Raw genomic sequence first — 11808 nt, forward strand, 5'->3', positions numbered from 1 at the left:
GAAAATGTCTCTACTCAACCAATTGCAGAGGTCAAGAATACGGTGTAGGGCTAGTGTCCTCCACCTTTCTTTCATAAGCTTAACATTGATGTCTCTTGGGGAAATGATCATCAGAGTGGGGGTTAAGGGTGATTATTCGAGATTCTCGTGGACAAGTCCGAGTTGCAATGCCTGAGAAGACGACTTTTAAGTATATTATAGTAGGTGAGGCAATGACGGTAAAAAATGGGTTGTTAGAGGCTCTCTTAGATTGTGTTGAGAAATTACTAATGGAATTTGATTGTCGAGAGCTCGTTTTATATTTGATAGGAACAACATCAACAACATCCAGCATTTTCAGGCTATTGTTGAAGATATCTTGCATTTATCAATGTATTTTAAAGCTTGCTCTTTTCATTGTTTTCTCGAAAGAATTCATGATGACTCCTTAGCAAGGAAGGATATGTCAGAAACGTGTACGGTAATATGACTAAATTTCACTCTATGCCCAGAGGAGCCTTCTCGCCCGAATGCCCAACAATTGTGCGTTCTTCCCGTTCTAATGAATAAATTTCATTTTTCCCCCCAAAAAAAGAAAGCCAAACAAGTGCCACGTGGTGCAAACATGGCTACGAAAATATTCTTTATGCTGGGGGCACAGGCTAGCCCAGACACACGGGAGTGGGCACAATGACCACCCTGCCCCCTGAGTGGCAGGCCCATGTGTCTGGGCGCAGCCTGTGCTGCGGCGAAGAGAACATGAGCCCTATAAATAAATAGCCTTTATCGAATAAAGGGTATTTGAGTAGTTTTATATGCAGAGTAACAAACCTTCTTCTGAAACATGAAAACTCTGGTCCCTGGAAGAACTTCACGGTTTCAACCTATCCTTCCTTTAAATATATCTCTTTTGGGTAATTAACGTAAAAACATTTCAAAAGCTTGAACGCAAGTATCAATCAAACAAAGCTCAAGATGACGTTGTTCGAGACTCGCTAAATGTCATGATTTTTTCCTCTCTTCTGGTAAGTCTCTACCCCTTTTGCTTTGCATCTGGTATTTATGTGATTGTAGATCTTGAATATGTGTAGTCTTTTTTTTAAATCTGCGAATATGATCATTTTCAATTTTTTTTTAAAAAAAATCTATGATGGGTTTGCTTTCTTCGACGTGTGGAACTTATTTGAGAAAATTTGGCCTTTTCAACGCTTCTTTTTCCTGTTCGACGAATCTCTCAAACTCCCACCCTTCTAGATCGAATGGAGGATCCTGCATCTATACTTTTCTGTCTTCTTTTTGTTTGATAAGATATATGAATGAGTGGATTCAGAGAAGCCCAATATCTAAATAACCTACGAAAGGGGTGACTTGTACATCGGAATTTTATTCGGGTTTCTGTTAAATTTTGTTTCATTAGGGAAGTCTAAAACTGGGCTTTCTTCCGTTGGAGGGGGGTATATCTGATAGATTTCTGGAAAGAGAGAAAAAAATTACTCTGGTTGTTTTGAGTAATCAAAGCTCAGGTGCCTCATCAGGAAATTTGGTAAACTTGGAATGAAGATACATCATTCGGGCCCAAAAAGATTTTCTTTTGGTTTTTTCAAATTCTTATATAATACAAATTGATTCTTGCCATGATTGAAGTTTCTGAAGAAGGGGGTGAGGGGATGTTTTAGTTGCTGAAGTGGTCAAATTTCCATAAGTGGGTATCATTTGTGAAAATCATGTGGAGCTTGTTTGTTTTCATATCTCGCCGCCCCCCCCCCCCCCCTCCTCTCCCTTCTCCCTGCATTTTAGATTTGGTACAAGAAAATAAGTATTGGATTTTCATAATTTCAGGTTGAGCTCCAGCTTCTGCTCTTTTGAGGGGGAGGTTAGCACCCAATCTGGTTCCAATGGAGGCTCTACCAGATCAATTAGTCTGGGAGATCTTGGCTAGGGTCAATAAAATTATAGACCGGAATTCTGTGTCTTTAGCATGTAAACGCCTTCATGCATTGGAGAAGGAACAAAGGGAATTTCTCCGTGTTGGTTGTGGATTAGACCCTGCAAATGAAGCTTTAACTTCCCTTTGCAACAGATTCCCCAACTTGAGAAAGGTGGAGATAATTTACTCTGGTTGGATGTCCAAGTTAGGAAAACAATTAGATGACCAAGGTCTTCTCATTCTCTCGAGTTACTGCCCTTCCCTTGTTGACCTGACTCTAAGCTACTGTACATTCATCACAGATGTTGGACTCGGCCACTTGGCTTCTTGCTCAAGGCTTATGGCCTTGAAGTTGAATTTCACCCCTGGGATTAGTGGATTTGGTATATTATCTATTGTTGTGGGCTGCAAGAACCTCACCACCCTCCATCTTATCCGATGCTTAAATGTGAGCAGTGTTGAATGGCTAGAATACCTTGGCAAACTTGAGACTCTAGAGAATCTATCAATCAAGAACTGTAGGGCAATTGGAGAGGGTGACCTTGTTAAGCTCGGACCTGGTTGGCGGAAACTGAAACGGTTGCAATTTGAGGTTGATGCTAATTACAGATACATGAAGGTTCACGATCGCTTAGCTGTGGGCCGATGGCAAAAACAATGGGTCCCCTGTGATAATATGGAGGAGCTTAGCTTGGTGAATTGCCTCATCAATCCTGGAAGGGGACTTTCTTGTGTTTTGGACAAATGCAATGCCTTGCAGAAGCTCCACTTAGACATGTGTGTTGGGGTTAGGGACAGTGACATTGTGAGCTTGGCCCAGAAATCTAACAACCTCCGGTCCATCTCGCTCCGTGTCCCATCGGATTTCTCACTCCCCCTGTTAATGAACAACCCATTAAGATTGACAGATGAGAGTCTGGAGGCTGTTGCACACAACTGTTCTATGCTGGAATCAGTGAAGATATCTTTCTCTGATGGGGAGTTCCCTTCCTTCTCTTCATTTAGCTTAAGCGGAATCCTTACTTTGATCCAGTTTTGTCCAGTTCGTGTTCTAGCCCTTGATCATGTGTACTCCTTCAATGACAATGGGATGGGGGCACTTTGTTCTGCTAACTTTCTCGAGATCCTGGAACTAGTTAAATGCCAAGAGGTCAGTGATGAAGGATTGCAGCTCGTGGGACAATTTCCACGTTTGAATGTTCTAACACTCTCCAAGTGCTTGGGTGTGTCTGACGATGGACTAAAGCCACTTGTGGGGTCAGATAAATTGGAGGTTTTGACCGTGGAAGATTGCCCTCAGATTTCTGAGAGGGGTATTCAGGGGGCTGCAAGGTCTGTGTCCTACAAGCAAGACTTGTCATGGATGTACTAAAGCTGCTTGGTTCCTAAGGTTGGTTAAGAAATAAGGCCTACTGCTTCGTATGGTCTCATTTGCTTTCAAAACAAAATACAGTAACTGGGTTCCTCAGCTTCTCTGTTACTTTGTTGTATATGTTTTTCAGTTCAACAGTTAGAATATGTGGCAGTGTATTATATGTCTTCTTGTACCAAATTTGGTTTTCTTATTTGTTTGAAGTCTGTCTGTACGTGAACTACTTTTCCAGTTGTCTCATTTATCTTGAAGCAATTTTAAGGTTATAGACACTGTATGCTTCAGCTTCCAGTATAGCTATATCATTTCTAAATCTCACCCTTCTTACCAAAAGTTTGCAGTGTATTTATTTCCTTCCCATACTAAAGATTAAAGATCTTGAACATCCAACCTGGGGCCTAGAACAAAGTTCAGAAGGCTAGGGAGCGTAAGAGAAAGGTTTAACAAATAGGAAGAAAGTTCATGCTTGAGACTGAGATTTGAGTTCCAGTTAATTTGCTGTTTCGCGACATCATCTTCTCTGACCCTTGGAGAAAAGATCCAGCAATTAAGAAGTATCCTACTGACTAAAATGTAGAATTCTTGATTCTTGAAAGGTAGGTAGTTTAGATAATTTAGGTATAATTATTGACCAACCTTACGCAATCAAAGGGACATCAAGAAAGACTTCCCATTTTATTGATGAATAAATATAACAAAAATAAAAATAAAAAATCTTGGAAAATTCATGCACATGTAAAATTACCAAATTCCCCTATATGCAAGCTAGATTAACGTAGACATGTGAAAACATGAGAAAACAAAGGGAAAGACCCAAACATGGAAAACCATGAAAATGCAATGAAATATAATAAAAACATCGGAAAAACCTCATCTAAACTTTTTTTTGGTAAACAAGTCTTTATTTAGGATAAGACATGCAAAAACTCATGGAGATAGTGAGAAACACAACTCACGCAACCATGGAATGGAAAGGGACCAACCATCGGAAAAACCTCATCTAAATGTTAGAAAATCAAAATCAACCGGCGGCAAGAAAGAAACCTAATAATGAAGAACATGTGATATCAAAACTAATGGCTGAACATGGAAATTAGAGGGTAAATACTAAAGGATTACAAAAAAATCCTGAAAATCACATTTAAAATATGATAGGACCAACTAAACAATGGTATAAGTTTTCTATTAGAAACTATGGAAACATGCTCCAATTCTTGGCATGTCGTCGTTGCCTCATTATTGGCAATAACGATGAACCCTCAGTAACTGGAGAATATCTCATAGCATTGAATGAAGTAAAACCCAAAAGAAATAAGGCTCACCTAGCTTTGACTTTTGTGAAGAATATCAGGATGTTGGCGCAGACTAAATTCAGATTTGGAGGAGCTCAAGTTGAAACTACTACAAGAAACTTGTTGGAAAAGATTAGACTCTCGCTTGGAACTCTTACGGACTACCTAGATATTCTAAGAATGCTCTAAAACTTCTATGTAGTTTCTTGTTTATAACTTAGGTTGTTACACACGTCCAAACCAGTGTTCGTCATCCAAACTTTTTAGAGATCTACTTTTTTGATGAGATTTTTAGAGATCTACTTATAGACTCCATTAACTTTACCAAAAAAAAAAAAGAAAAACTTAAGACTCCATTAAGCAACCTAGGTTCATGATGTGGTGGGCCCAACATTTATGGTTGCCTCCATCACATCCTCTATAGTCTAGGTAAGGCGAAATAAGTCCATTGCACAAATAATCAAACATGGACTCAAGAATCCACAAAAGTGAAAATGCACAAATAATCAAACAGCAAATGGCCATATTCTGACATGCATTGAGGCTTGACTGGTGTCGGTGCCATGTATCGATGGCACCGGTGGATCTACTACCAGTGCTGGCCTGAGCAAACCTCTTTGATTGACTTTGGCTTGGTTCAAGTGTGACCCTAGCTAAACCAAGGCTACACCATTTGTTGGGGTTTGGAATAGGTCTTACCTATGTGACAAAGCCATATAAGTATATAACCATGATTTTCAAAACACGTTTTTAGTCGATCTTGAATCATATGGATTTGGGACACAGTTGTGAGTGTGAGCATGAGAAACCTCTAGAACTATAAGTAAATGGGTCTTGCAATATTTCAAAACATTCTTGATTCATTGTTTAGCCTGCTTCGGGTGACAAAATGAGGTGTCTACAGCTATGAATACCTCTTGCTTGTCCATTTTGTTCAATATGACATTAAATATTTGGAATTTTCCAAAGAAGATGATTTTGGTTAAATACTAATTTATTTTGTTTTGAATTTTTTTTTGTGTGGTCATCAAACTAGTTAACAAGCTATTCCTATTAGAAATATAGACGTGTATACTTACAAGCTTATTACTTCATTATTATGCTCATTAGTAGGTTGACATTATTTATAAGAAAGAGACATAAAGAGTGAGCAGTAGGTTTTTCTTTTGATAGAAATAAAAGTTAGTAGGTAGGCATAGTAATACTTGAAAAATAAAAAACTTATAAGCATTTCATTATCTAGATTAAAAATATATATATCATTATCTATTCCAACGTCTTTTTCTTGGGAGAAACTTTGATCCTTCCACAGAGTCATATATTTAACATTCTCCCTCAATATTCTTAAAGCAAAAGTCTTATATATATAGGCACATCACCTGTGTGCAATAAGCTGGTGTGAGGTACCGATGGGGGTACACACGGATCATCATACGACAGGGATAATATACCGTTATTTTTTGCCCTTTTGATATGAAACCCATTTTTTCCGAATAAGGGTAATAGTGTCATTTCATATATATATTTGAAAAATATTGTGCATGACAATAAAACCTTTTGATAATGACATCACTTTCAAATTATTTTAAAAATCCTTTAATACCCCTATCTTAAAAACCTTATGAGAATAAAACAATGGGCAATTAAAACATGTCAAGAGATCTCTGCTTGGTCGCATGGTCTCTACATTAGGGCCTGGGCCAATGGAAGAGAGTGTCTCGATATACACCTAGCGGGTAAGGACGTCATTTCATGATTCCCTATGAGAGGGTGTAGGGGACTAGGGGATGCCACCAAGCATGGATCTTTTTCCATATATATATATATATGGACAAGCAAACCAACTTGTGCCACATAAAATTGACGTGGCAACTATCACTGTGAGAAATATAAGAATAGTTTGATTCAGTGATCTATCAAATTTCAAATTTCAGACTGAAATTTAACCATATGCTCTCCCATGTATTAGCATGGCAGCAAGCACGCACTATCTTCGTAATCCAAGCATTGCACACACCCAATTGGTAATCTTGATTACCAAACCAACCTTGTTTGGGGTGAAATTTGACATGTAAACAAGGGATCTTGAGGTCTACTTGTCCACAAAATTTTACATCCCTTATCACGTAACGAAACTAAGTATGTATGTTTACAAAAGACCAGTTTTATATTATTTGGGGGTTCTGGTTTTGAAAGCCAAAATACATCAGGTTAACCAAATCTATATTGACTATGCCATAGGGGGGAGGGGGAGCAGAGAAACTGTGAGAGGGCTACATACTCCCTAACAACATGTATAACCTTTCTCCATATTAATATGTATGTGAGTATACAATAGCCTTGTTTACCCCAAATAATATAAAAGATTTGGATTGGTCTAACAAGAAAATGGTCTTTGAGGACCTTTTTCCAATCAATCAAGGTATCAATATTGTATGTTTATCTCCCCCCACACCACGCCCCCCCCCCCCCCCCAAAAAAAAATTACTATTGTATCATCATCACGTGATACCGATATCGATTGAGAGTATTGGCCAAAAAGTGAATTAGTTTTTAACTTACATCCGATATGGACCTGATATGGTGCGATCCGTATCATACCAATATTGATATTGGCGATCACAAATATGACCACTGATAGTGATACCTATATTAAGTTGAAAGAAGTGCTTAGCATTTAGTATTTTGTACCACACCTAAGAGATTTCGGAGAAGAAATAAAATATTCAGTTATTAGAAAATTCCATCTAATTAGATGATCTTAACCACTTAATATTCAATAGAAAATGATCCAAGGAAAAAATAAAATCCATAAGATTTTTCAATATCAATATCAAAATTTTAAAAGATAAGAGTAAAGGTAGGTGAGTGGCCTTCTCGGTACAAATTTGCATATTTTCCATGTAGTAGTAGGTTTAATGGAAATCTAATTTGTCCAATTGTTTCTAACCGTGTGGAAAGTTTGAATCCACATTGAAGCCACTACTTGTCAATACAGAATTAGAGAAAATATCCTTAAAAATAATTTAATCCTAAAATTAAAAAAACAAAGGTGCCATGATTTTTTCTTTTGGCAATAAAATCCTGCAATCGGGAAATTTATAGAGCCTCTCTTAGCAAAAAGTTCAATAAAATCTTAAGGACATCTTCTACAGCCCCAAGTGAGAATAACCTAAAGTCCATTTTGAAATAGCATGGGCACAAGCATAATTATTTCTACATACATAGGAAAAAGAGACAAAGTCAAGGATAGACAAAAAGTAGCCTAACACCCAACATAATAGTGGAAGTCTCAAAGATTTGGGTGCTCTGTAGTGCGACAGGGAGTGTAGCACACCATTTGACGGCCCGTAGTGCTCAGGCTAGTAGCCCAACACATAGGTGGGGTATTGTACTGCGTGCCCAAACACTGTGGGCCGTTGGATATGCGCTACACTCCCTGTCGCGCTACAGAGGAGCCCAACGCAAAACCTCAATAGGTGGGATAATTGAATAATCCAACAAGCACTTGATCAACATTTGGCAGTCGGAATGGATGAAAACACATTGACGCCCTTCATCAATAGACATCGCACCATTAACTGCTGAACTAGGAAAATCATGCTTCGTAGCCACCGTTTAGAGATAATCACATCAGAGCACAAAACATCCCATGCCCATAACCTTTTTTTTTTCGGTAAGAACATACCCATAACCTTTTTTTTTTTTTTTGGTAAGTAGCCAATTCATTGAGAAGAAGGGCAAGCAGTTACAGGGGCGTCCTGGTTACACAATTCCAGAAGCCAGCTGGTGGAATTGGGCCAAACACTCTTGCTTACCAAAGAGAGGGCCCTCCTAGCTAGGTTATCAGCGACACTATTCGCTTTCCAAGAGATCCAAGAAAAGGATGACACATTTAGCCTCGTTGCAAGGACCCGTATGTCCTCAATAATATTTGCAGTATCTAGGGGGGTACAGGGATCTATTGTTTAGTAACTCGACCAAGGTCAAGTTGTCCGATTCTACCATGAAGCTGCTGCTGTCTAGATCCATCGCTGCTTGAAGTTCTGCTCTCATAGCTAAGCTCTCCCCCAAGAAGATGGAGTCAAAGGTGTCTAGGGCTGACAATGCAATAATAGGATTGTTTGAGGAATCCCGTATGATCACTCCTAGACCTCCTTTATCTGCATCTTGATTCATAGTAGCATCGCAATTAATCTTAAGCTGATCCTGAGGAGGGGGCTTCCAATGTTGGTCCTCCGAATGGAAAGTCAATCCTTCTCTGTTAGTTGTCAATAGCTCCTGGCAGGCTTTGTGGGCTTTGTTGATCACATCCGCTGGAGACCACTCATTGTTGTTGAAACTTAGCTCATTTCGAGCAAGCTATAGGTACCATATGATGAACGAAACCTGGGTGAGAAGCTCATTGCCCACTTTCTTTGAGGGAAAGTTGTACTGATTCCACACATGTAGGAGCTTCGCCAAGGTTGGAGATTCGTGCTCAGGCACTACAAAGGATAAATTACTGCCAAACCAAACTGCCCTTGCGAAAGGGCAGTCTAGTGTTATATGATCAGCAGTTTTGATTGCACAGCCACATCTCTTACAACTAGGATCTCGATTCATCTTACTTTTCATCATGTTTTCTCCAGAAGCCAAGCCATTAGCACACACTTTCCACATGAAGGACCGAATTTTGGGTAAGGTCTGGGAGGCCCATAATCTCTTCCAAGTAGGCGGAGTGATGCTCATCCAATTGTGGTTGCTGGTAGGAGGTGATTCTCTATGCTGCCTCTGCTCCCTTTGGTTGGATAAGAAGTGATAGGCTGAAGAAACAGAGTACAGTCCTTTCTTGTTTCCGCCCCATCTGAGTGTGTCAAGCCGTGGCACGACTGGAAGCTTGATCTTCATGATAGCACCCACTTCCACAGGGTTGAACAACTCTTGTAGCAGTTGAATATTCCAGGTGTGAGTAGGCGTATCAATAAGCTGGGAAACTGTACTGAGTCTACAGTTTGTTGGCTTGATAGAAGAAATTCGAAAATTAGGAATGATGGGGACCCAGTTGCTTTCCCAAATTCGAATCTGCTCTCCATTTCCTACTTGCCAACATAATCCGTCTAATAGAACTTTCCAGCCTATTAAGATACTTCTCCGTACCCAGCTGGGTCGATTTCTTGTTGAAGCCTCAAGGAAATTAGAGTGTGGAAAGTATATTGCTTTAATGAATCGAGCCTACAGCGTATCTGGATTTGCCCACAGTCTCCAAGCGACCTTGGATAGGAGGGCATGGTTGTGAATAATTGGGTCACGAAACCCCAATCCTGCTCGCTCTTTTGATTTACAAAGCCTCGTCCATGATACCTAGTGGGTTTTCTGTTCCTCTTCTCGCTGTCCCCAGTACAAGCTTGCCATCTTCTTTCTAACCGAGTGATGATGGGAAGTCGGCAAGAAAATATGTGCTTCAGCAAAAGTGGCCATTGAAGAGGCTACAGATTTGAGGAGAGTTTCTTTTCCTACTGGTGATAAAAGTCTGTGCTTCGACCCTTGAATCTTGTTAGACATCTTGTTGCTCAACTCCTTAAAGATTTCTGATTTTTTCACCCCAAAGTCCAGAAGTAGCCCCAAGTATTTTGAATGCCCATTTTTAGCTTAACTTTCAGCATCCGAGAAAGCCAAAACCTGCACCTCCGAGTAGTGTTTGGACTGAATATGATAGAGGATTTTTGGAAGTTCACTTCCTGTTCACTAGCCCCGCAGTAACATAAAAGACACTCTTTCAAGGATTGAACCTGTTGCTCCTTAATTTCTGAGAAAATGAGGCAATCGTCAGCAAATAATAGGCGTGAGATGGTTGGTGCTCTTTGCCGAACAGCTATGCCTTTGATGTGGTGCAGCTCCTCATTAGTGCGGATAAGGGCACTCAACACTTGGGAACAAAGTATAAAGATATATGGAGATAAATGGTCACCTTGCCGAATTCCCCGAGTGAGAAGGAAGGTGCCGTTTTCCACCCCATTGATCAGAAGAGTATAAGTAACACTGGTGATGCAGGTCATTATAAAATTAACCCACCGAGTACAGAATCCCATTCTAAGTAAAGTGGCTTCAATAAAAACCCATTCTAATCGGTCAAAGGCTTTACTCATGTCAAGCTTAAGGGCCATACACTTCTTTTTCCCTTTTTTTTTATGGTTTATATAGTGAAAAAGCTCATGGGCTATGAAAATATTGTCGGAAATAATACGGTCCGGTATAAAAGCTGGCTGGTAGGGAGAGATTGTACCTTGTAGGAACTCCTGAAGTCTTGTAACCATGACCTTAGAGATGATTCGGGTTACCACATTACTGAGGCTGATAGGATGATACTGTTCTAGCCTTTCCGGCTTAGGCACTTTGGGTAGCAGACAGACATATGTTCTATTTAACTCCTTTGGTAGAGCTCCGGAGTTGAAGAAGTTGGAAACCAAATGGAAGACATCTGCACCTGTGATTTCATTCAATTTTTGGTAGAAGATTGGGGAGAACCCATCTGGGCCAGGTGATTTTAGGGGTCCCATCGCTCCAATAGCCTTGTTCACCTCTTCAATAGTAGGAGGCGCACATAGTTGATCATTTATGGCTTCTGTGATTGTAGGCTGAAGACTCGCGAGAGCAGTAGAAAGGCATTCTTTGTCGACGCCTTGGGTGGTGACAACATTGGAAAAATGAGTGAGTAGAACAGTTGCAATTTCAGGTTCAGTCTCGACCCAATTTTCGATAGGCGATTTGATCTTTAAAATGCGATTATGCTGTCTACGATCAACCGTGGTTGCATGGAAGAAGCTAGTGTTCTTATCTCCATTCTTTAACCACTCAATTCTGCTTTTCTGGTGCCACAACGCCTCCTCCCTTGCTAATTCTTCTTCCATCTCCTGGGCTACCCTGTTTGCTTCAACCTGATTGTGTGTTCTTATACCCATAACCTTTAGGCCTTGAAGAAAGTGAAGCAATGGTGAATAAAGATGGGGATCCACATTGACATTTCTCTCTCCTATCTTGATCATGTGGGTCCCATGTAAATTCATATGGATGATACCATTTTCCAATCCTTCATTGGTTGTAGTGCAGATTCATTCTTACATTGTACTTGTAAGAAAGCGTCCCCCTTTTGGATTGCATTTTATGATTTGTTACTCCTCTCTGATCCTGTGTATTGGGCAGCCGTTGGATTCATCATTTTTACATGAGGCATTTTTATAGAAAAAAAAAATTTTGAA

The 11808-nt window shown here is 39.9% G+C and overlaps 2 protein-coding genes across 2 annotated transcripts in view; both read left to right on the forward strand.

Annotated features, from left to right (window-relative positions):
• LOC122667615 (E3 ubiquitin-protein ligase RLIM-like) overlaps positions 1–11808 on the forward strand; it is a 30711-nt gene that overhangs the window by 4432 nt on the left and 14471 nt on the right. The gene's annotated exons all lie outside the window — the stretch shown is intronic.
• On the forward strand, positions 918–3576 carry LOC122667616 (F-box/LRR-repeat protein 14). The gene is made up of 2 exons (XM_043863965.1): positions 918–1004; positions 1819–3576. The coding sequence occupies exon 2, from the start codon at positions 1875–1877 to the stop codon at positions 3276–3278; it is 1404 nt and encodes a 467-aa protein (XP_043719900.1). The 5' UTR covers positions 918–1004; positions 1819–1874; the 3' UTR covers positions 3279–3576.

The sequence above is a fragment of the Telopea speciosissima genome, chromosome 7, assembly GCF_018873765.1.
Source record: "Telopea speciosissima isolate NSW1024214 ecotype Mountain lineage chromosome 7, Tspe_v1, whole genome shotgun sequence".
In the NCBI taxonomy this organism is placed as follows: Eukaryota; Viridiplantae; Streptophyta; class Magnoliopsida; order Proteales; family Proteaceae; genus Telopea; species Telopea speciosissima.

Excerpts from the sequence above, each read along its gene's own strand:
- LOC122667616 (XM_043863965.1), top strand. The coding sequence starts at position 1,875 with ATGGAGGCTCTACCAGATCAATTAGTCTGGGAGATCTTGGCTAGGGTC.